The sequence below is a fragment of the Heterodontus francisci genome, chromosome 35 (assembly GCF_036365525.1).
Source record: "Heterodontus francisci isolate sHetFra1 chromosome 35, sHetFra1.hap1, whole genome shotgun sequence".
Classification (NCBI taxonomy): domain Eukaryota; kingdom Metazoa; phylum Chordata; class Chondrichthyes; order Heterodontiformes; family Heterodontidae; genus Heterodontus; species Heterodontus francisci.
Window position 1 is genome coordinate 56,256,960 of NC_090405.1, and position 26,301 is coordinate 56,283,260.

The 26,301-nt window shown below is 44.5% G+C and overlaps 1 protein-coding gene and 1 pseudogene across 5 annotated transcripts in view; both read left to right on the top strand.

Annotated features, from left to right (window-relative positions):
- otud7a (OTU deubiquitinase 7A) overlaps window positions 1-8,468 on the top strand; it is a 307,458-nt gene extending 298,990 nt beyond the window's left edge. For all 5 annotated transcript variants that reach the window (XM_068015653.1, XM_068015658.1, XM_068015654.1 and 2 more), the window contains one exon: window positions 4,549-8,468. In XM_068015653.1, coding sequence (XP_067871754.1) covers window positions 4,549-5,928 — 1,380 coding nt within the window. In that variant the 3' untranslated portion in view covers window positions 5,929-8,468. The remainder of the gene's footprint in view (window positions 1-4,548) is intronic.
- Window positions 8,469-16,738: 8,270 nt separating this feature from the next.
- LOC137350762 (U2 spliceosomal RNA) lies at window positions 16,739-16,850 on the top strand (annotated as a pseudogene).
- The last annotated feature ends 9,451 nt before the right edge of the window (window positions 16,851-26,301 follow it).

The following is a 26,301-nucleotide window of genomic DNA, read 5'->3' on the forward strand; positions in this document are numbered from 1 at the left end:
AAGGAAAGCAGGAGACAAAGGGGGCCCTCCTCTAGCCAAAGAGGAAGGTGCTGTCAGCAAGAGTGAGATCCAGAGACCTCTGTGCTTCCATTGTAATAAAGCAGGGCATTTAAAAATTGACTGCTGGAAACAAAGGGGAAACCTGTACGGTTAATCAGGGCACACCCGCTCAGTGAAGAAGTTAACCTGATGGAAAACACAGCAGAACAAGCTGTGACTTTAACTGCGGTAAGGGAGAGACACAAGAGGTCTACTGCTGCAAATACAAGAACATTTAATAGGGTTCCTGAGGGTTATCAGGGTTTTGTGTCTGAAGGGAAAGTAACCCCAGACCCCTCGAAAGGGGCAAGCAATCCCATAATGATTCTCAGGGACACAAGGGCCACTAGATCCCTTTTACTGGGAAAAGGCCTAACCTTTCCCCCAGAGAGTCCAGTGAACACCAGAATGGTGGTGAATGGTATTGGAGGGCAGTGTCTGTCTGTACCTGTACACCGGGTGCGACTTAGTTTCGGGACCAGTGACCGTAGGGATTGTCCGTAGTCTGCCTGTGGACGGGGTTGACCTGCTCCTAGGTAATGATCTGGCGGGGGTGAAGGTAGCCCCCCACAGTAGTGAAAGAAAGACCGCAGGAGATCAGAGAGACAGGGCTGTGCCGGGAGGTGGACTTCTGCAGTTTCCCTGAATGTGTAGTAGATCAGGCCATGATCAAGCCACCTCCCCCAGAGGAGACTGCTTTGGCACTGCAGGCAGATGACTGAGGTCTGCCTGTCCGAGACTTTCTTTGGAAAGTTAGGTGAACCAGGGAATGAATTAAATGGATTTTCCCCAGCTGAGGCTCAGCGAGCCGACCCAGTATTGTGAGAGTTAGCACAGGCGATCCAGTCTGAAAGTGAAGCAGAGGGAGTCCATGATTGCTACTATTTAAGGAATGAGGTACTGATGAGGAAGTGGAGTTCTCCTCACAGACCTGAAAGCAAGGGATGGACAGTAGTTCTCCAGTTAGTGGTGCCGCAGAGGTACCGGAGAGAAATATTAAGAAGGGCCCACGAGATTACAGTGGCTGTACATGCCAGTATATGAAAGACCAAAACCCACGTAAGACGGCAGTTTAACTGGCCAAAACTCCACAAAGATGTGGTGGAGTACTGCAGGAGTTGCCACATGTCAAGTTGAGGGGAAACCCCAACCTACAGTGAAATCTGCACCCCTAAGTCCTGTACCAGTGTTAGGCCGACCCTCCAGCTGGTGAACTGTAAGGGACCCCCACCGAGAACAAAAAGGGACAGGCAGGCACAAGGCTGGCAAAAGGTTAGGCAGGGAAGGGGAAAAAGTGACCAAGAAGGCAGATTAAAGGAAGCCTGGGAGGAATTCCGGATGAAAACCCCTACTATCCAGTCAGCCAACCCCGAAAATGTGAAAAGTTAAATCCCACATCCTCCTACGTAATTGCAGACACAAGAAGCACTCCACCAGACTTGATAACAGCATTTGCAGGAACCTGCAGAGACAAAGAAAGACCTCTAGGGGGCAGAGAAACCGTGCAGGTGATACCTCACCTAGTCAAAATGCCACAGGGGAGTGCAGTAGAGTCTGCACATATACCTGCAGGCAGGAGTGTCCAGTGAACAAAGAGGAGATTGACAAAGAATCCTCCCCACAGTCAGAGAAAAAGAGAACCACCCATCCCCTGAAGTCAAAAGCCTTTGCATGACTCAGTAAAGCACTGAAAGAAAGTTCAGGATAGACATGCCCACTACTGACTCTCTTGGAAAAAATTCCAATTTAGGGCTAATAAATCCATCTCCTCCCCCCACCCCGCCCCCAGGCAGACCTCATCAGGAACAAAGACCCTAGGCAGTCATGGAAATGGGCACAGTGAAGAAAAACTTCCCCAAAGAAGGGTGAATTAAAGCAGCACTGGCACCAAGAGAAGACAGGCTGTAGTAAGTTTTAGGATTTATGAATGAATGGGAATGAATGAGAGAAATGCATGGTTTTCTGTATCTTATATTTTTCCTGACTCTTTTAAGGAAATGCGCCTTTTCTCAAATCGCATTTCATTCCCCTGCGTGTGGAGGTGTCATGCAGGTCCCCACCTGCCAAGAATGAGGCATATTAATTTCACCACATTGACATTAAATTTCAAATTGTTGCTGGAGAAAAAGAGAAGGCCTGTGACAAGGGGTTGCCAGGCCCCTGGCTGGAAAGACATTTTTGCATATTAACGGACAGTGCTTGGAACAAAGGAAGTATTCCCTGCTCCAATACAATACACAAACAGACGTGGTCAAATCAGTTCATCACATGACTAACATGCTTGGCAGTCTGGGTTTTTTTCTGAATTGTGCAGTTTGAAATGAGAGTCTGCAGAAAGCTGTTTGCTCCTGAATTGAAAAGACCTCTCCTGACTGGCTTCCCACAGCCTTTCCTGTTTGCTCCCATCTTTCTCACAGAACTCCAAAACCCACTGAAGACACATGAACCCCAAGAGAGAAAAGTCTCCTACTGTGACCAAGGTTTAAAAAGAATACTGGACCCCAACGAAAAGCAAGATCTACTTACAATCAAGGACTCTACAGTGAGCTCGAAGCACAGTAACAAAAAACCCTCTTCAGAGATTGCCTCAAACTTTTCCACTTTATTTTTCTTCTGCTCTTTCTGTCCCTATCTGCATGTGTGTATCGTGCATGCAGGCTGGCGTGGGCGCGTCATGTATCCGTAGGCATTAACCTAATTAGAGTTTAAGTTTAATAAATTTCAACTTTTCTTCTTTAAATCTAAGAAAGCCTGTTTGTGCTTTTTTTCTCTTGTAATTGGAAAGCGGTGAACAAGAATTCACCAAGGGGGAACTGAAACACGGTGTGTTAAAAATTAAGCCCTGTTACAGAAGGACCAGGTGAAGGCTGAAAGGGAACCCTAGACCTCTTTCTCACCTGGTCGTAACATGCAGTCCAATTTTTTCTAGTGGTTCAATTGCTAATGACTTTTCACAGTGCAGAACTGATCCACACAGACCAGGAAGATCCCAGATTAAATCCCCTGTGTGTGTGCTGAGTTGGTTCATTCAGTTACAGCAGCAGATGGGATTCTACAATTGGCCTGAACACCCTTGGGCTAAAGGAAGAAAGGTTATCTGGAGCTTCTGCTGCTGATTACTAATCAGTGGCTTCTATTGGACAGTGCATTTGTTACGAGGATTTTTTTGTATTAAAACTTATGATTGTGTTTTAAAAACTGAAAATGGATTTCAGTGGGCGTTGAAACACCTGCAAATAGTTGAACTTTATGGCTGTTTCGAAAGGAAGTTCAACTAAAGCTGAACAGATAAACAAGAACTAGAATGCTGGTAATTTCAAGGAAACCTGCAGGGGGTTGACCTCAGAGCTATCCTTCGTTATGACCAGAGAGAATTTATGACTGGGTGTGTGACTTGTATCAGGAAGGTCTTGGTTTCAATTTGGACCTTTAAAAAGCCAGTAAGTATGGACAAAAGCAGGCATTTGAAATTTGATTTTGACCTGCCTGGAGATCAGAAGACGACCCAGAAAAAGTATTACCTCTCTGTGATGGAATCCTGCATCTCTTGAGAAGAAACCCTGTATTTCAAATGTGGCAGATTCCTATTACCTCCTGTCTCTGAAGAATCCCTGCATCAAGCTGTACTGTTGCCTGCTGGGTTTAAGAAATCCTGAATATTGGAAGAAACCTTTTACTGCTACACTGCTGCTGTAAGACCTACGATCATCTTTGTTGCTGCACACCTGATGGAAGACATTATGTGAAGCCTTCTACTCTTGAAGTTCTTTGAACGCCTATCCATCACAAACTGTTCATCAGCCTCACCTGGAAAGACTTCGAGTGGCATCCAACTATTTGACTTTGGGACACCTCGCCTACTCGAAGAACTTCCTTCCAGATCATGACAGACTTTTTTTTATTCCTTTCATTCCTCTGAAACGGCTGTAAACCAAAATCCCTTTTTTTCCCAGTTAACCGGTTTTTGGATGTATGTGTGTGTGAATGAGGGCTTTGGAAAATAAGGAGCTTTAATATCTCAATTTGTATATAGATTTACCTCGTTATTGGTTAAGACTTGGTTTTATAATAAATGGTTAATTTTGTTGTTGATTAAAGAAACCTGGTTGATCTGCTTTATTCAGGGACAAATAAAGTATCCAATTGGTTGTTTTGGTAAGTGGGAAAATTTATTGATATGCTGTGACCTGTGGAGAAGTGGGACTGAATTAACAGTGCACTCCTCCCGCCTTGGTGGTAACAATGTGTCGATGGCAGATGATCAGAGTTGTGAGTCTGCCTATGGTCAAATAGCCCACTGGTACTTACTGTCGAAGATTATACACAGAATAGCAGTTTGGGTGAGATAATGGATGGTTGTTGGTAACATTACCAAATATTGTGGAAACTGTGGGACAAAACTATTATAGCAGTCAGATGTTAATATAAAGATCTTGTAATTATTTTTCTAAGTAGTTTTGTCTTATAATGTTGATTTTGAGGTTATTTATGAATTGTTTGTACTTACAGGCACCTTTGGCCCAGCCGGAATCACCAACTGCTTCAGTAGGGGAAGATGTCCATTCACTGTCTGACTCGATGGGGTCAGACAGAGACTCCATCTGCAGCAATTCGAACCTGAATGGGAACAAAATCCAGAAAGAAAAAGATAAAGGAGATAAACAAAAGAAGGACAAGGAAAAGACTAGGACGGACTCTGTTGCAAACAAACTCGGAAGCCTTAGCAAAACCCTGGGGATTAAAATAAAGAAGAACATGGGAGGACTCGGAGGACTGGTACATGGAAAAATTAATAGGGGAAACTCCAGCAATGGGCGGAATGGGGAGAATGTGGAGAAAGTCAAGAAAAAAGAATCCAACAAATCTCATAAAGGAAGTAAGGAGGAGACATCACAATCTGCGAGTTCATCTCCAACTGACAAGTCAAATATCTCTGTTAAATCTCCAATAGAGAAGCAAGCTGACCAGTGGAAGTACAGCACTGATGTCAAACTCAGCCTCAATATACTGAGAGCTGCTATGCAAGGAGAGAGAAAATTCATTTTTGCTGGTCTTCTGTTGACTAGCCATAGGCACCAGTTTCACGAGGAGATGATTAATTATTACTTGACCACCGCTCAGGAGCGTTTCAATGCAGAGCAAGAGCAAAAACGCAAAGAAGCAGAGAAAAAAACATCCAGTAACTCCACGTGTAAAAAGGTGGAACAAGAACCATCTCAGAAGAGCAAGGCAGCACCAAATTCTCAGGAGGACACTCTTCAAGGCTCTTCTCAAAGCCATATGGGTCAGCTGGGCTTGAAACCACAGGAAAGGAGTGACCAGCCAACCGAGACCAACTCACTTCTCACCAGTGGAACCCCTAAAACTGGCACACTCACCTCTGCCCACTTCACCCACACGCCAGCTTTGTTGCGGCACGTCATCCACGTGTCTGAGGTTAAATCTCAGTCATCAAGCTACCAGGCTGACTATCAGCCACCCGTTGTCGGCTCTCTGAAAACATGCGCAACGTACCCACAGCATAGTCGCTCGCTGTCTTATCAAAGTTACTGCCCTGCGGGTCTCTCTGGATTCCCCACTGTGGAAACCATGGAGCATTTAAAGTGTTTGCTGCCCACTGAACACAAAAGTCACACATACACCAATGGGTTCGGCACCGGGGATGTTAGTGACTACATGGAATATGCAGATGAGGACGTTTCCTCAGTGTGGCAGAATGGAGAGAAAACCAAAGGACGAAGCATGGCAGCTCCCCCTTATTCCCTGCAACAAAACCGATGCAAACAGCACAACTGCCCCTTCTATGGCCGCCCAGAGACAGAGTTTTACTGTTCCTACTGCTACAAAGAGAAGCTCAAAAGCAGGGAAAAAGGAAACAAGTCTATTTGACTGTGAAGATTGTATGGAAGATTCTGTTCCAATTTTTCCATATTAACCAAGTCCCTTATTACAAATGTTTTGATGGAGCAATTTAATAAGTAGAGCATCTATTTATAAGTCTTTAAACCATGAAGGAAAGTCTGTTCATTACATTTCGAGAGTCCTCGAGTTGTGCTACAGTCTGATCTATTAGAACCTATATTCAGAGTTGCTCCAGCCCCTAATTCCTGCCTGATATCCTGGGGCAATGTGAGACCTTTTTTTTGTTGCTACTCCATGGACTGTTACCAAATAGTTGATTCTATTCCTACATGTGTTTTTTTTAATTACACTACTGCAAAGTAAATGCCAGGAGATGATTTGCACATTAGTTACCAATATAAAAGTGATGTGGTGACATAGAGCAGAAAATAACCATTTATTTGTGTTTGTGAACTAGAAGATGCATTATGACAGAAATTTACAAGCAGAAGTTTAAAAAAAAATTGTTATATAGAAATTATTTTTATATTTTCACAAATGTGCTGCAAAGCAATATTTTGCGCTTTTTATTAAAAAACACAGTTACCACTTTAATAGATGATTTAATTGCAGAAGCTGTTAGGTAGAGGCATACAATAGTGCATTGTAATCTGTGTTTATAAGCTCCAGTGGACTTAAGGACTGGTTCGCGCATTCATACATTTTGATACTTCGTAAACATGCAACTTTATTTGAGAAATGGGTTTTTCCTAAAACTTGTTTCCAGTGTTTCGACATGGCCTCGATCTTTTGTTCTGTTACCAATCTGTTGCACCGCTTTGCAGTGACGCTGGTCATTTGCTTTGCTATTTCAGCCAAGAATTTCTCTAGCAGACTGCACACTAGTCAATCTAACTATGTATCTCGTGTGTGCATCCACCACACTGCAGGCATCATACTTTGTCAGAAATAATGCAAAGCAATTGTAGAAAAGTGGAAGAAAGCCAGTTTACTGGGTTCTTCTGACCTGGACCCAGAACTTTACAAGCAGTTACATTTGCCCTGTGATTGATGTCAAAAATTCACAAGCAGTTGCAACTGCCTGAATTTGTCTTTTCATAACACCCACCAACAGGGAGTAATTAGAACAGTGGCCTTAAAGGGACAGACTAGGTTAGTAGCTAAGCATCACAACAGCGCTCCAAATGCAGACTTCCTGTGAACATGCCCTGGGAGCATCTACCAGCGTTCTTTTAATAACTTAAGACAGACTTTTTCTATGTGGCTTTTATTTTCAATGTTTTTGTGTTTTCTGTTTTAATATGAAAATAAAGCTCATAGGAATATATTCTTTCTGTAACAATCTTAGCACTATGCACACAATGACAAAAGCAAAAATGAAGAGATGGGGTTCCTTAGGTCAGGCAGCATCTGTGGAGAGAGAAGCAAAGTTAACGTTTCAGATCAAAGACCTTTCAAGGTCATCAACCTGAAACGTTCACTCTGGTTCTTTCTTCAGAGATACTCCCTGACCCGAGTATTTCCAGCATTTTCTGTTTTTATTTCAGATTTCCAGCATCAGCAGTATTTTACTTTTGTGTAGATGGGTTTCCTCTTGGCTCTCTCCCATGGTCGTTTGTCCCAAAGTTTTCCGTTTGGCAGTGCTATACCTGGGGTCTACTTCACTGCCCATTTAATTAACCAAAAGATGCAGTGGAGAGTATGCATGCCATCACGGGAATTCTTTGTTAATTTTGCCTTTTATTTTACTCAATGGCTCTCGCAAGCTGCAAGCATATGGGGAATCAGCTCCCAGCAGTGTGCATGAAGGTGCACATATCTGTTCCATTGTGGGGTAAGGTAATTTGGCTTGTTTCCCCAGGAGTGTCAGGGAACACTTTTGGGGAAAAATGAAAGTGAGAGTAAAAACTAACCACCTGACATTTTACTTCATGTAGAACTTCCTGCCCATCTGGGAGATGGGAGGGAGACAATGGAATCGCTCATGGAAATTTAAGCAGAGAAGTTTAGGTTAACTTTTTAAGATTTACTGATTATTTTGAACTTTCAGGGCTGAGAAAAGTTTGAGTTTCAACACCAGAACCTTAAAGTACAAAACCATAAAGGAAAAGAAAATTCACAATTACTTTTATCTGTTTTCAGAACAAGAAACCAGTTTGGTAGTGGCTGACTTTTCAATAAAGGATAAATCATTTTGACTTGTGGAGAATACCAGTGAGCTCAGGAAACTTGAGAAGATCCTTTGAAACATTAAACAATATAATAACTTTTGTTTAACTGTGATTGTTCCTGGATTTTTTTCTTTATATGATCTTCCTAAGATTATCCAAAAGGTTGAGAAGCCCAATAGCTCATTTTCAAGTTTGCCAAGAAACTGCTGAAATCTAATGCAAAGACTTGATCTCTGGCATAAGTCATGTGTTAAAATATATTATGGATTGAGGCTAGTGTGATATAGGTGCTGTTATCAGATAGGATATTCAATGGGAGACACACTCTCTTCCTTGTTTGATGGTATTCTGCGTTGTTTTAAATGTTTGTCACCCGACTTGCACTGAAAAATTAAAACCCACGTTATTCTGACTTTCTGCATTGAGCTGTTTGTTTTCCGTACCTTTCGAGAATTGAGAAAGTGTCATTGTTTCAATTGAGGATTGTTAATTGGACTGTCTGGCCAACTTATCGCTTCTATTAGCAATTGCTAACACACTATGCTACCTCAGTAAGATCGGCAGCAACTGGGCCACTACTATTGGCTCTAATGCCCTAGGGCTTGAGGGGAGAAATCATTCAGGCTTCCTGCTCCTCATTATCCACTGATCTCAGTTGTAAAGTACCGGTGAAAGTCAGGTAAGAACAGGATCAGGCTCTGCTGTGGTATTATGACATGGTTCAGCAGCCTGCTGACTCTCAGTGTCTAGACAAACACACAATGTACTCAAGCATATGATGAAACTGTGCCCCAGCAGCAACCAGTGCCTTCAGGGGAAGTAAAAGCACCAGCTCGTTTCACAGTCAGAATATTGTTATTTCTAACTATTTGTAACAAACTCATAATGTTTGGGGGTTCTGCTCACTGATCATTTATTGTTGTGAATGCAAGCAGCGTACTCTGCAAAGCATGCTTGATGCTCACTACCAGATAAGAAGCTAATCTGATAGTTAATTAAGGCTAACCAAAAAATAAAACAGCAATAAATGCTTCACTTCAATCTTGAGTAACTGCCAAATTTCTGAACAAAACTTTTATTGTTTAAAAAAAAGAGACTATCTTCATTTATTCATTCATTTATCCCATTTTAAGGCAAGTGTCAGTGCTGGGGATTGGAACACTTCCACCTTTCTAAACCCAGAATCAGCATCAAGCAGTCCCAGGTCAGGTAGGGCATACTTATACTGGGCAATTGCATTGTGCACTCAAGTTTTCGATTGTTGTAATGCTGTGGAATTCCCTTCCCCTCTAACATTTATGTGGCAGTTTGTACAGCACCAATATTGTAGGACTATATACATCAAGGATGGACCTTTGCTGGAAAAATAATTGGGCAACATTTATTTCTAATATAATTTGCATTCTTTAAAGTGGATAAGAGCTGGTGGTGATCTTTCCTCACGTAAAATGACTTTATTGGCTCAACTGTGCTTTTCGTCATCTGTTAAAATCTAGAGACCCAGAACTATTGTCTTCTGGATTTGGAAACTTACAAAGAAAAATAATTCTTTACTTGGTTTGCCTGTAAAAAAAAAAGCTGTCAGACATTTTTAATGAATGATTTAGTAAATGACCTGCTCACAAACCCATGTAAGGAGAGTGACCATCTTCAGTGATCTCTTTAAGATTCAGGATTTAATCGTCTGTTGGCTGAGATAAAATTAGATTGGTGTAATGAAATCTGATGTCACAATGCTAAGTTTTTCTGCAGGTTCATTTGCTGATTAATGTCTCCTTTTAGAAGTTCTGAACAGAATTTGTAAACTTACTTCCAAGACATTGCATTTTGTGTCAAGTGTGTTATTCAATCCCCATTCCTCTGCACAGCTCAGGAGAACCGCTTAACTCAATAGATTCTGGGGAAATTTATGCTGAGTTCACATGAAGAGTCCACATTGATGCTGCAGATGGGTGAAATTGTAATTGGAATTCACGTGGAATAAGTCAGAGCTGAAGACAGTTGCTGAGGAAGGAAATGTGGCTGTGAAAGCGGGTTTTGGTAGATACCTGATCAAACATATGAAAGGAAATAGCAATGAAGGTGGACAAGATGAGAGAGACAAATGGAAATCACATTCATGAGAAGAGCTGAATTTTTCAAGGTACGCATTCCTGGAACAGAAGTGGCAGTGAATTCAATAATAATACAAAAGCAAAATACTGCAGATGTTGGAAATCTGAACTAAAGACAGAAAATACTAGAAATACTCAGCAGGTTAGTGAGCATCTGTGGAGAGAGAAACAGAGTTCCTGACCTTTCATCAGAACTGGGAAAAATTAGAGATGTAATAGGTTTTAAGCAGCTGAAATGAGGGAGGGCAGGAAAAAGAACAAAAGGGAAGGTCTGTGATAGAGTGGAGGATAGGAGAGATTAAATGACAGAAGAGTCAGTTGTGCAGGGCCAAAGGGAGTGGTAATGGGTCCAGAAAAGAACAAAGAAACAAAAGATGTGCCTACAGTAGGTGTGCTACATTCCAAAAGCAAAACAAGAGAAAAAACAAAGCATGCAAAGAAAAGGAAACAAAATGGGAGCAGAGATTACAGTCTGAAATTGTTAGTCAATGTTGAGTCTGGAAGGCTGTAAAGTGCCGAATCAAAAGACGAGCTGCCGTTCCTCGAGCTTATGCTGAGCTTTATAGGCACACTGCAGTAGGTCGAGGACAGAGAAGTCAGCATGAGAGCAAAGTGTAGAAATAAAATGACAGGTGACCAGAAGCTCGGGGTCGTGCTCGTAGACTGAACGGAGGTGTTCTACTAAAGCAGTTACCCAATCTGCATTTGGTCTCTCCAATTTAGAGCTGACTACGTTGTAAGTAGCGAATACATTATACTAAACTGAAAGATGTACATGTGAATCGCTGTTTCACCTTGAAAGAGTGTTTGGGGCCTTGGATAGTGAGGAGAGAGAAGGTAAAAGGGCAGGTGCTGCACCTTTTGTGTTTGCATGGAAGGGGAAGGGATGTTGGGGGTGATTGAGGAGTGGGCCAAGGTGTCACGAGGGAAGGGACCCTTCGAATGCTGAAAGGGATTTGTCCAATTTGTCTTCCCTGGATTCAGAGAGGATGACCTCATACTTCCCCACATTGGGAAAACTGTAGTAGATGGAGTTCAATCACTTAGTCCAGTTGAGTTCCTGAGTAACTTCCTGTTCCCATTTACACAGTTTACTGTTCCTCCTAACTTAATGGTATCTGCAAACTTGGATAAGTAACTCTTTCTATTCTTTCATCCAAATCATGGCTGTCAGGAGTTGGTCTGGAAGCTACCTGCCAAGAACTTTAAAACTGCAGAATGCAGGAATCCATTTCCAATTCCTGAGGCTAATGTTAACACCACAGCTTGCCAAACCTGCTTCCAGCTCACAAAAGGCACCTATTAGAAATGACACCACCATGTTCCCTGCTTTATTCAGAACATGATAGAGAAGCACAGCAAACCCAAGAAATTCTGTCCTGCCAGCTGCTGAATACACGTCTGCATCAAGATTCTGACGGGGCTTGACAGGGTAGACACTGAGAGGTTGTTTCCCTTAGCTGGGTAATCTAGAACATGGGGACGCAGCCTCAGAATAAGGGATCAATCATTTAGGACTGAAATGAGGAGAAATTTCTTCACTGAGAGTCATAGAGTTATACAGCACAGAGACAGGCCCTTCCGCCCTTCAGGTCTGTGCCAGCCATCAAGCATCTATCTATTCTAATCCCATTTTCCAGCACTTGGCCCGTAGCCTTGTATGCTATGGCATTTCAAGTGCTCATTTAAATACTTCTTTAATGTTGTGAGGGTTCCTGCCTCTACCACCCCTTCAGGCTGTGTGTTCCAGATTCCAACCACCCTCTGGGTGAAAAAGTTATTCCTCAAATCCCCGCTAAACCTCCTGCTCCTTACCTTAAATCTATGCCTCCTGGTTCTTCCTCTCTACCCTATCTATGCCCCTCATAATTTTATATACCTCAATCAGGTCCCCCCTCAGCCTTCTCTGCTCTAAGGAAAACGACCCTAGCCTATCCAGTCTCTGTGAATCAAGGTCGTGAGCTTTAGAATTCTCTACCCAGATGTTGTGGATGCTCCATCGTTGATTATATTCAAGGCTGAGATAGACAGATTTTTGATCTCCCAGGGAATCGAGATATGGGGACTGGGCAGAAGATCAGCCATGATACTATTGAATGGCAGAACAGGTTCTGATCTTGCTGATCATACCTTCTATATTCACATCTAAATCATTAATGTACAGTACAAACAGTAAGGGTCCCAGCACCAATCCCTGTGGGACCCCACTGGTCTCAGTCCTCCATTCACAAAAACAACCTTCGACCGTCACCCTCTGCCTCCTGCCACTAAACCAATTTTGGATCCAATGTGCCAAATTACCCTGGATCCCATGGGCTCGTACCTTCTTAACCAATCTCCCATGCGGGACCTTATCAAAAGCTTTACTGAAGTCCATATAGATTACATTAACTGCTTTACCCTCATCGACACATTACGTCACTGCCTCGAAAAATTCAATCAAATTTGTTAGACACGATCTCCGCCTGACAAAGCCATGCTGACTATTCCTGATTAATCCTTGCCTCGCCAAGTGGAGATTAATCCTGTCTCAGAATTTTTTCTAATAATTTCTCTACCACTGATGTTAGAATCACTGGCCTGTAATTACCTGGTTTATCCCTACTACCCTTCTTGAATAATAGTACCACATTCGCTGTCCTCCAGTCCTCTGGCACCTCTCCTGTGGCCAGAGAGGATTTGGAAATTTGTGTCAGAACCCCTGCTATCTCCTCCCTTGCCTCACATAGCAGCCTGGGATACATCTCATCTGGGCCTGGGGATTTATCCACCTTTAAGTCCGCTAATACAGCTAATACTTCCTCCTTTTCAATGCTAATTTGATCAAGTATATCACAATCTCCCTCACTGATCTCTACACCTACATCGTCCTTCTCCATAGTGAACACAGATGAAAAGTAATCATTTAAAGCCTCACCTATGTCCTCCGGCTCCACACACAGATTGCCACTTTGATCCCTAATGGGCCCCACTTTTTCTCTGGTTATCCTCTTTCCCTTACATGTTTATAAAACGCCTTGGAATTTTCCTTTATCTTGTCTGCCAGTGATTTTTCTTGTCTCCTCTTCACTCTCCTAATTACTTTATTAAGTAACCCCCCCCCCCCACACACACACACACTTTCTATACTCCTCTAGTGCCTCCACTGTTTTCAACACTCTGCCATAAGCTTCCTTTTTTTTCTTTATCCAATCCTCTATATCCCTTGACATCCAGGTTTCCCTTGATTGTTGGTCCTACCCTTCACCTTTACTGGAACATGTTGGACCTGAACCCTCACTATTTCCTTTCTGAATGACTCCCACTGGTCTGATGTAGAGTTTCCTATAAGAAGTTTTAACTTGTCTTCTCAGGGGTTGGTGGGCCTTCTTGTTGAACCATTGCAGTCATTTGTAGAGGTTTAATACAACTGAGTGACTCACTAAGCTCCCTCAGAAGGCAGTCAGGAGTCAGAAGAACATAACAAATAGGAGCAGGAATAGACCCTTCAGCCCCTCAAGCCTGCTCAGCCATTCAATACAATCATGGTTAATCTATCTCAATTCCATTTTCCTGCCTGCTCCCCATATGCCTTGAATCTCTGAGAGATCAAAAATCTATCAATCTCAGCCTTGAATATACTCAAATTTGGAGCATCCACAACCCTCTGGGGTAAATAATTCCAAAGATTCACAACCCTCTAAGTGAACAAATTTCTCCTCATCTCAGTCCAAAATGATCAACCCCTTACCCTGAGGCTGTGTCCCCATGTTCTAGATTCCCCAGATGGGGGAAACAACCTCTCAGTGTCTACCCTGTCAAGCTCCTTCAGAATCTTGTATGTTTCAAAGAGATCACCTCTCATTCTTCTAAACTCCAAAGGTTATTAACTCAATTTACTCAGCCTCTCATCATAGGACCCTCTCATCCCTGGAACCAAACTCGTGAACCTTTGCTGTAACACCACTTTCCTTGAATATGGAGACTAAAACTGCGCACAGTACTCCAGGTGTGATCTCACCAAAGCCTTATACAATTGTAACATGACTTCCTTAGCATGACTTACTCCAATCCCATTACAATAAAGGCCAACATGCTATTTGCCTTCCTAATTGCTAGCTATACCTGCATGCTAACTTTCTCTGTTCCTTTTTGAGAACACCCAAGTCTCTGAGCATCAACATTTACAAGTTTCACGCCTTTTAAAAAATATTCTGCTTTTCTATTCTCACTACCAAAGTGAAGAACCTCACACTTGCCCACATTATACTCCATCGGCCAGCTTGTTGCCCACTCAATCTGTCTATAATCTTTGCAGCCTCATTGTGTCCTTCTCGCAGTTTACATTCCCACCTAATTTTGTTTTGTCAGCAAACTTGGATACATTGCTCTTGATTGCTTCATCTGAGTCATTAATATAAATTATAAATAACTGAGGCCCCTGCTCTAATCCTTGCAGCACTCCACTGTTACAGCCTGACAACTTGCAAATGCCCCATTTATCTCCATCTCCTCAACCATGTTGACCTGAGACTGGGGTAACAATTATGTCAAACTAGGTAATCTCTCTCTTGCTGTCTCTCTCTCTCTTTATCTCTCTCAATAAAATGAGATTGTGCTTTTTTTCTATTAACTTAGGATTCAACTATTCCAATGCTCTCCTGGCTGATGTCCAGCTTTCCACCCTCCATAAACTTGAGCTCATTCAAAACTCTGCTGTGTTCATCCTAACTCGCACCAAGTCCATTTCACCCATCACCAATGTTACCTCTAAACTTTTCTGGGGTGTGCAGGTGCATTTTTTAAAAATGTGTTCCCCTTTAAATTTTTTCTGCAGCCACGCATGTGCTGTAATTTAAAGGGGCCAGCTTATGCATAGGGACTTTCAGGTTGCTGCACGGCTGTGCACCCGCACTCTAAAGGGAATATTACACATCACATCTGTGCTTGCTAACCTACATTGGCTTCTGATCTAACAAAACCTCGATTTTAAAAAATTTTCATCCTTGTGTTCAAATCTCTCCAAGGCCTTCCTATCTCCCCAACTTGCTGCAGCCCTACAACCCTCTGCCCTCCTTCACTTCTGGTTTCATGTGCAACCCCACATCCCTAGCTGCCTGGGCCCTATGCTTTGGAAATCCCTACATAAATCTCTTGGATTCTCTTACTATAGGACACTCCCTAAAACCTACCTCTTTGACCAAGGTTTTGGTCACCGGTGCTAATATATCTTTATGTAGATCAGTGTCAATTTATTAATTTATAGTTATTTCGTAGTACAGAACTTGAGTATTGCTGAAAATACAGATATGTTGTTGAAGCTTTTCGGCTTGCACTCATCAGGACAATCCGCAAGAATAACCAATGTAAGGGAAAACAACAACTTATACTGTATAAGAGAGTGCTGATTAGTTGGCAAGTGAACTGTTTGGTAGAGATGTTGCCATGGTGAATGCACCAGTTTACAATGACTGACAGTTAACTGCCAAGCTTTGTTTAAAATTTAAACCAGTCAGTTTGATTCTGATTGTTCAAGGCATTGCCATGAGGAATGAACCAGCAAATGGCTGTCACTTATTATGTTCAGCTGAAACAGGCGCAATGTTTGTACATGTTCTTTCTGTCTGCAAAGAACAGGGCCCTGTGTATTAATATATGTAGCTTCCAGTACGCGCATATGCGCCACACTGTGAGCCCTACTGACAATCTTAAATTCATTGTCAGCGTAATTCTTAATAAACTTTGATGTATCCCAAAAATTTGAGCAACAGGTAAAGCTAGCTGCTACTATGCAGTAGCAACATGTGTGGTGTTCGTTGCTAACCGGATGCTGCCGTCAATCCAAAAAGATATCCTGCCTATCACACAAATGAGTAATGTGATATATGAATTTCAATGCCAGTGTGATGCTAGGTATATAGGCCGTACATCCCAAAGACTGGCAGATTGTATCAAACAGCATGTCCCTTCTGCTGTTCGCAACAGACAAGGTACGGGCCGTACCCAACCAACCTGTGCTTGTAAAACTCAAAACACAGTGTCCAACATTTGATATGATTTCGCAAATGGACAACATTTGCTAAATAATCCGCAGTTGTTGTTTTCCCTTACATTGGTGGTTATTGCGATTGTCCTGATTAGTGCAAGACGAAAAGCTTTAATAACATGTCTCTATTTTCAGCATTATTAATTTATGATGGATAACATTCCTGTTAGAGCTTTGGGACATTTTACTCTGTTAAAGGCGCAACACAATTACAATTTATTGTTTCAAGAATGTGTTGCCAGGTGCTGCTGATTTCAAACAAAATGAATGAAAAAAATCTTACCTTAATTGAAATCAAATGAAATTTAGTTGCTCCATCTTAAAAGTTTTAAAGACGCAGTGTAAATCCAGTTGAGAGCCCTCTTGAAGGTTAGTGACTGATCATAATTTGAACATCGGCCAATTTCTTTCAGATGGCTCAATGTTGCTATCTGTTGATGTAAAAGTGGTACTGCGCCAGAGAGGTGGAACGCACAGCTGCTCCCATAAAGAGGATTAAGAGGGATGTACTGTTGCTGTGTAAGCTGTTCAGTGTCTATCGGCCTTTTGGCTAAGATCAAGTGTAGTATCTGTTCTTATCAGTGCTTCTTTGATTGAGAAGAGACCATGATCATTGCCTTTTGATCCTGGGGAAGCTTTGGGTAAAATGGCTATAACCAATTTTCGAGCTTCGAGCCAGGGAGTGCGCAACACCGTTCGGGTGGTCGTGAAGGACAAGGAAGGAGATGCACCGGTCGATCGCACCTTCTTCATCAAGAAAATTCTCTTCGATTGCTGCGGATTTCAAGCGACGGACGTCTTCTGCCTGCAGGATTTCCCCAGCAGTGGATACTTCGACGTGACGTTCCGGAACGTGGCGGGATGCATCAAGTTCCTGAAGGCGTTCAAGGAGAAAGGGGACCGGGCTCCACTGTCGATCCTCACAGCGGAGCCGCTCTTCACGCTTCCGTCACAACGGGACCGGGTGGTGACGATTCACCTCTACAACCCCCATGTTCCGGTGGTGGATGTACTCACCTTTCTCGCCAGGTACGTCGAGGTGGCCGGCAGCAGCACTGATGTCAAGGACCCCTTTGGGATCTGGTCCAGCAAGCGGCAGGTCAAGGTGACCTTGAAGGTAGATCCCAGTGGAGCCATCATCCACCCTCCCTCCAGCTTCGCTATCGGGGGAAGTCGAGGCTTTTTGGTCTACGCTGGGCAGCCCAGAGTTTGCCGCACCTGTGGCAAATCTGGTCACATGGCAGCCAACTGCAGCACGGTTGTTTGCAAGAACTGCAAGGAGGAAGGCCATCAGACCAAGGACTGTAAGCAGACTAAGTGTTGCAACTTGTGCGGTGCGGCAGGCCATCTCTACAAGACCTGCCCCAAACGTTGCCTCAGCTATGCTCAGGTGGCAAGGTCCAAGGAAAGGCCGGGAGAAGGTTCGACGAAGGCGTCCGCTATTCGAAAGGAGACCAGCAACCTTCTTCGCAGTGAGGAACTTCAACCTGAAAAGGAAGGGGAGGCAGCTGAAACCAACGACCCAGCACCTACCCAGCGCCCGGAAACCCCTCCTACACAGACAGAATCAATGGAGGAGGAGGCAGCAGATGGACAAACAGGTCAGTGGCAAGTGGTCCAGAGGAAAACCACAAAGAAAAAACATCCCAAAGCCACCACCCAAACCAGTGGCAAGAGGAGGCTCTCTTCTGAATCAGACTGCAACAACTCCTCTTCACTGGACGGGGAAATGCTGGAACGACAGCCCCTTCAAAAGAGGTGGCAGAACTCCGAGATGGATGATAAAGCATCCCAGCCCCCGGGCACTGGAAGCTGTGATGGGCCCGGCGTGCCCCAACCCCAATTCCCCACACGTAACGACGTGGCCAACGCATCTCAGCTCCGGGACACCGGGAGCAAAGACACGTCTGGCGCACCTGAGCTCCGGGAGACCGGGAGCTGTGATGTTTTCGAGGAGGAACAGATGGAAGCAGCTGAGGACAACCCAATCCTCTCTGCCTACAAGACCCCCCCCCGATGTCACCCGAGCGGCACAAACCCTGCATGAAAAATCAGGAGGGGTTTCTGAGCCCAACCAACGTGAAACTGCTTGCGCATACGATGGGTATGCAGGAACATCCCGAAGGGGAAGGACTGGGACTAGCGAGGACAAATGGTATGGGAAGCAACAACTAATTTTTAGTAAAAAATGGGTGTAAGAATTGCTTCCATTAATGTGCGTAGCATTAAATCTACTACGCGATGTGTTTCAACCTTGGATTACCTTGCCAAGGTCAAAGCTGACCTACTGTTTCTGCAGGAGTGTGGAATACCACACCTCAGCACCTACAGGCAGTGGTCGCGATGGTGGTCCCACGGGCCATCGATCTGGTCGGGGGGTAATGACTGCCGTTCCTCCGGCCTGGGTATTCTGCTGTGTGGAGGTAACTTCACCATGTCCGAGGTTAAGGTGGTGGTGGGCGGTCGCCTCCTCGTAGCAGATGTAACGTACAACAACGCTCCGCTCCGGTTGATCAACGTGTACGCCCCGGTACAACGCAGCGAGCGGCTGACCGTCTTCCAGCAGCTCCCACTGCTGCTGGCGACGTCCAGGCCGGTCATCCTAGGCGGTGACTTCAACTGCATCATCGATGCGGCTGGACGATCCGGCAGTGACGACAGCAAACTGGACGCTACGTCCAGATTCCTAGTAGAAACAGTTAAGGATGCCAAACTGCACGACGTCTTCAGCAAACCTGCAGACGGAGCGCAGCGCAGATACACATGGTCAAGATCGGACTGGTCTGCCCGTTCCAGGATTGACTTCCTGTTTGTGTCCCGTGCTGTCACGGTCGGATCCACCGACGTCAAGCCGGTGTTCTTCTCCGACCACTGCCTCTTACTGGCCGACTGTCACTTACAGGGCGACCAGCGGGTTGGCAGAGGGACGTGGAAGCTCAATGCGACACTGCTGACCCCAGAGAACGTTGAGGAGCTCAAAAGGGATTACAAAGGTTGGAGGACCGTGAAACCCCTCTTTGAGTCTCCAGTTCACTGGTGGGAAGCGATAAAGGAGAACATCAAGAGGTTCTTCATCCACAAAGGTGTTCAGAAGGCGAGAGAGAGACAGAGGGAACCGTCCCGACTCCAGAAAATTATGCAAAATCTACTCCGGTTGCAGTCAATGGGGGTCGAGGTCAAGGAGGACCTCCAAGAGGTGAAGAGCCAGCAGGCCTCGCTCTTTGCCAAGGAGGCCTCCAAGATCATCTTCCGGTCCAGAGTCCGCTCCATCGAGCAGGATGAGACGTGCTCGCGTTACTTCTTCCAAAAGGTACACAGAGAGAGCTCTGTTATCAGCAGCCTGAAGGAAGAAGATGGCTCGGTAACGTCTTCGCAGTCCGACATACTAAGGATCAGCAAATCCTTTTATGCTGGGCTGTATGACGCGAAGCCCACAGACAGCAGAGCCTCCCAGTCCTTCCTGTCATCTATCACAGAGGTCCTAGATGACAGCAGGAGGGAGAGACTGGACAAGCCGCTAATTCTGGACGAGCTGACAAAGGCCGTCGAGTCTTTCGAGACGAGTAAAACTCCCGGGAGCGACGGCTTACCGGTCGAGTTGTACTCGTCCCTGTGGGACTGGGTCGGCCCGGACCTGCTGGAAGTATACGAGAGTATGCTCCTGGCCGGCAGCATGTCAGAATCCATGAGAAGAGGCATCATCACCCTCATTTACAAGCAGAAGGGGGAGAGGGCAGAAATCAGAAATTGGCGGCCCATCTCACTGCTTAATGTTGATTACAAGATTCTGTCCAAAGTCATAGCCAGTCGATCCAAGTCTGCTCTGGAGTTGGTGATTCACCCCGATCAGACCTGTACTGTACCCGGCAGGAAGATCTCTGATAGTCTCGCGCTACTCAGGGATACGATCGCCTACGTACGGGACAGGAGGGTGGACACCTGCCTCATCAGTCTGGACCAGGAGAAGGCTTTTGACAGGATATCGCACACCTACATGATGGACGTGCTTTCCAAAATGGGGTTTGGGGAGGGAATCTGCAATTGGATCCAACTGCTCTACACAAACATCAGTAGCGCAGTGTCAATCAACGGGTGGGAATCTGAAAGTTTCCCGATCAAATCTGGAGTCAGACAGGGCTGTCCTCTGTCCCCGGTCTTGTTTGTTTGCTGTATTGAACCCTTTGCTGAGTCTATTAGGAAGGATGCGAGCATAAGAGGGGTGACAATCCCAGGCAGCGGAGGCACTCAGGTCAAAACCTCCCTGTACATGGATGACGTCGCCGTCTTCTGCTCGGATCCGCTGTCCGTGCGCAGACTGATGAGCATCTGCGACCAGTTCGAACTGGCCTCGGGAGCCAAAGTTAACCACGGCAAGAGCGAGGCCATGTTCTTTGGGAACTGGGCTGACCGATCCTTTGTCCCCTTCACCGTCAGGTCAGATTACCTGAAGGTGCTGGGGATATGGTTCGGAAGTGCCGGGGCGTGCACCAAAACATGGGAGGAGCGAGTTGCCAAGGTACGACAAAAGTTGGGCATGTGGGGGCAGCGATCTCTCTCCATTGTGGGTAAGAACCTGGTCATCAGGTGCGAGGCGCTCACGTTGTTGCTCTACGTGGCGCACGTCTGGCCCATACCCCACTCCTGCGCCGTGGCAGTCACCCGAGCCATTTTCCGCTTCGTCTGGGGATCTAAAATGGACCGGGTCCGGAGGGACACGATGTTCAAATCTCTGGACATGGGCGGGAAAAATGTACCCAACGTGGCCCTCATCCTGATGACCACCTTCGTGTGCGGCTGCATCAAGCTATGTGTAGATCCCCAGTACGCAAACTCCAAGTGTCACTACGTGCTGAGGTTCTATCTGTCCCCGGTGTTGCGAAGGATGGGCCTGGTCACATTGCCGCGGAACGCACCGTGCAGTTGGGCGGCGCCGTACCACCTATCCTTCGTGGAGCAGTTTCTGCGGAAAAACACCTTTGACCACCGGTCCATCAGGCAGTGGTCTGCACGGAATGTCCTCAAGGCCCTACGGGAAAAGGAAACGGTGGATCCTGTCGGATGGTTCCCCGAGCAGACCGTCAAAGTCATTTGGCGGAATGCCTCATCACCAGAACTTTCAAACAAGCACCAAGACGTAGCTTGGCTGGTGGTGAGAAGGGCCCTCCCCGTCAGATCCTTCATGCACACCCGAAGTCTCGCCCCCTCCGCACAGTGCCCCCGCGTTGGCTGTGGTGGGGAAGAGACGGTCGCCCACCTCCTCCTGGAATGTGCCTTTGCAAAGCAGGTGTGGAAAGAGATGCAGTGGTTTTTGTCAAGGTTCATCCCAAGCAGCTCTGTAACACAGGAGTCTGTGCTCTACGGGCTGTTCCCAGGGACGCACACCGAGACAAACATCAACTGCTGCTGGAGGACTATCAATTCGGTGAAAGACGCCCTTTGGTCTGCCCGAAACTTGCTGGTCTTCCAGCGCAAAGAGTTGTCCACCACCGAATGTTGCAGACTGGCACATTCCAAGGTCCAGGACTACGTGCTGAGGGACGCACTAAAGCTTGGGGCAGCCGCAGCAAAGGCTCAATGGGGAAAGACCACAGTGTAAGGTTCCCCCACCAAGCTGGACTGAGCGGCTGGAACCATGGGAAACCCCTCGAACTGTTTCGTTAATATTCTCAATTGCTGTAAATGTAAAACTGTAATTGACATGACAATTGTGAAACGGAAGGGTTGGGAAGAAACTCATGACATTATTGAAAGAAACTGATCTCTTTTGCAATGTTTGTATTTTTTCGTGCTGTTTGGAAACTGTTTGGCAATGTAATTTTTACAGATTTTTATGAATAAAGTATATTTTGGAAATTTAAAAAAAAAAAATCTGAAGCAGTCTGTTCAGTTCTTTACATCTAGCCATAAAATATTGCCTTAGAGAGGATAGAAGCTAAATAAAAATGATTCTGGGTAACAGCAATTTAAAATGGAGGAAATTATGCCTATTTACTTTGGAGAAGAGTTTAAGAAGGTTGGAAGTGAATTTGAGGTGATCGAATTGAAATTTTAACATGATATGCAGAGAATTAACAAACTAGGAATTTGTTTGATTATGGTAGACAATTTAATTCGCAGCAGCTGGATGCATTTCTACAGAGGGAAGGATTGAGGGAATTGGTGGATAAATGGGATTGTTACATGAAGGAACAAACTTGTTTGGGCCTTCTCTTGAACTTAAAAATTCTTTTGTTGTTACAGGAAGTTGAATAAGTGCCCAGTGTACAATGCCATTTGTGGAAGATGAGGTCACTTTCTGAATTATCTTAATTGTAATGGACATCATGATCCTGAAAAGATAATTGTGATAATGTTCACCAGGACCATTAACAAAAGACCTACACAGAAGTCACAGGCATTGTGATGTGAATTATGCCTAAAAGTATTTAATGTTTCTGCTGGATTGTTAGATATACAAGCTCAGTTTGAGCATACTGCTCCTGTTCCATGTTTTTTTTTCCCCAAAAAATATACATTATTCATACAAAGGAGCTCCATGCTACTTTGTTGTGAAGTTTGGGAACTGAATACACATGGCCAGTGACTTTTCACATTCCACAGGGTTTGGCTTTAATCATCCTCATGGTTCCATTGACTAGATGTAATATTGTGATGGGACTGAAGAATTCAGCATAGGGTGTTCAGTTTCCTGTTGAGTGTTCAGAAGTCTCCAGACTGACCGGACCTACAATAGACACATGACTTTGAGGAAGTGTTGCTATGTAACTCAAAGGCACAGCTTTTATTGGTTAATCAGTAAATGCTAGCTACAGGATGAGAGCCCATGGTCAGCTTGAGTTGGCAGAGGGAGAATGTGATGGATAAGACCTTGTGTCTCTGCCATTTTAGCTTAGATAAGTCTTGTTGGCTACTTGACAACTGAACAACCCCAAATATTCCAAGAGCTTTAAATTTACCTTTAAATAGATATTGTGAACAAGTAACAGAATGAGTTTTCTTTTGGTATTGAATAGTTTAGTTCCTGGTAGTGTGGTTCCAGTCTGCCTTAGGCTGCTAAAAGACCAGCTTCATTTCCTTGCCAAATCAAAGAGAAAACCTTATGACGGGTTGGGTGAAAGCAACTCAATGGATGGTTTCTTTTTTTCCATTACAGGTAAAACTAAAGGGGCCTTCTTAGGACTTTAGCAGAAACTCCAGAAAAATGGTTAAATGGTGGGAAATTGGGGAAATCCTCTGGAAATTCAACCTGACCATCAACTGCCATATTCCTTTACCAGCCGCTACCTAAATACCACTTTGAACAGTTCCAATGTCAACTTGAAGTCTTCTCTTTTCAAAATAATGATAATTCACCTTCCTTAACCTTTGAGCAGAGGTAAAAATCTTTAGACCTGGATTTATTTCTGTTGCTTCCCCAAGACCATCAGCCATATGATTAAGGATCCATGACTGAAATATCACCTGTCTGCACCCCTATCCTGTCAACTCTAATCCAGGCATTAATCATCTCGAGGTTCAGCCTCTCACTGCCAGCCTCCTCACCGCTCTCCACAAATGTTCGGAATGAGACAGCCGGGTCCTCTTCTGCATCAACTTGTCTTTGCCTAGCTCCACAGGGTTGCTCTACCCAAGCCAATTAATTCTAAGGTCCTCATCATCAATTAACAGCCATGGCTTCACCCCACCCTTACTCAATAATCTCCAGTTATACCCAGCTACATGCACCCTTTGCTTTTCTAACTGGTTTACTCCTCATCCTTTGCTCATTGAACTGCTCCTGAAGCATCCCTCCACATTTTCACCCCCCCTTGCTGTTTTCAAAAACCTCCCAAAACCATTCTTGTCACCTCCCCAACTTGTTGTTTCCCTTCCTCCCTTGCTTCGCATTCCATTTTAATGCTGCCCTACAAACACTCTCTGCAGATGTGGAGCGTGATAGCAAATCAAGTTGTTGGCCATCCCTGGCAGCTCATGGATTGGACATGGCTTGCTGCTTTTAACCATCTTTGTTTTTGATGAAGCCCGATGCCTTAGACATACAATTCTTGACTGAAGATCTCACCCAGCCTTTGTTTAGTGTCAATCATAGTCACATGAAGCAACTGAATGTACTTTAGCACAACAGACAATGCTTCGCAACACAAGAATGGCAATGGAGAAACTGGCTGCAGTCAAATGGTGATTATGGTACTAGAATCACATCAATTGAGATTGAGAGTTCAAATCTCACTATGGCAAGCGGTCAAATGTAATTTAATAATCTTCTAATTTATGGGCTAGCACGCGAACAAATGACCAAAACTGACATTGTTGTAAATTCGAACTGGTTCACTGCTGTTCCTTAGAGTAGTGGACTTGCCATCCATACCAAATCTGACCTATATGTGATTCCATTCCACACTCTGGTTTACGTTTGATGCTGTCAGGGCACTAAGGATGTGTAATAAATGCTGCTTTACCAATGTGCCACAAGTATTTTTTTAAACTGTGCTGGTTTTGATACCTGTCTAGAAAACAAACAGGGTATATACAGCCTGGCCTTTGCTCACTTCCTCCTTAACTTCCTATGCAGATCCTTTTGTTCACACTAATTATAGTTGCAATATTTAAGCTGTTGCAGAGTATGTTGAAACTATTCTGATATTTAAATTGGTCCAGAATTACTACAAGTAATTTTTGTCTGATTGCAGATACTGCCTAGAACAGTATTAGCGCTCTTATAAAAAGGAAGCCTTCCAATGTCCTTAGATACGCAGTAAAACCACAAAAGATGGGTTAATATATCAAGTGTGGCCCTTCCTCAAACCTGTGTTTGTAATTACTGCTTAATCTTTGAGATTATTTTTCTGGTGAAGGGTCAAGGCCTGTACGACACCAGAAGAGATGAAATACAATGAAAAGCAATGATAAAGTGATAAATGATTCAGCAGAAATCACTGAAATAAAAATTGAAATCCTGGAGATTGCAAGAGAAAGGGACTGAGGGAGGTAATGAATTCCACAGAGAGAGAGTTTGTAGGATTTCCATCCACCCACATGATGTTGCAGGCACCTAACCACATACTCATGGATTTACGAATTAGATCTCTGCCACTGAGAGCTACACGACACAAGAAACTGGACTGACTGCTGCAGCTTAAAGGGCCAGCAGCATGACATTCCAATTAGGAGAAAACTAGAGCTCAGGTTACAATTGTGGCAGGAGATGGAGCAACATTGGAGGGTCTACAACGGTCAAAACCCCAAGATTTTCTGAAGCTGTTGGCAGAGATCAGGGGAAGAAGAGTAAGGGTCATTGGCATCCAGGAAAAGGGAGTTCAGGAGTTTGGAGTGAGGTGGAGCAGGCAGTCAGTGTCTTATCAACAACTCCACAAATGGCTATTCAATGACCCCAGCAGATTCACTGAGGCAAGTAAAAGCATGAATTACCATTCAATTATTGCTAGAAATATGTGTCCACACCATCCAAGACCATACAAAATAAAAGAGATTAATGAGATACTACAATTATTGAGCACAGGATATCCTCGCTAATCATCTTACCATAAAGGGCGGCGCAGTGGTTAGCACTGCAGCCTCACAGCTCCAGGGGCCCGGGTTCGATTCCGGGTACTGCCTGTGTGGAGTTTGCAAGTTCTCCCTGTGTCTGCGTGGGTTTTCTCCGGGTGCTCCGGTTTCCTCCCACAAGCCAAAAGACTTGCAGGTTGGTAGGTAAATTGACCATTATAAATTGTCACTAGTATAGGTAGGTGGTAGGGAAGTATAGGGACAGGTGGGGATGTTTGGTAGGAATATGGGATTAGTGTAGGATTAGTATAAATGGGGGGTTGATGGTCGGCACAGACTCGGTGGGCCGAAGGGCCTGTTTCAGTGCTGTAACTCTAATCTAATCTAAAGGCATACATATCTCTCTCTCCTATTATCCCACTGTCCTTTATCACATTTCAGTGTTTGAAGAGTTTGCTACATTGCTCACATTTGAAAGAATTATCACGATTTCTGAAAGGAGAAGCATGCGCACAATCCAAGGTCAAGCACAGCCATGGGTGGTAGAACAGCAAGCATCAGGCCCTCCAATAAACATGAGGAA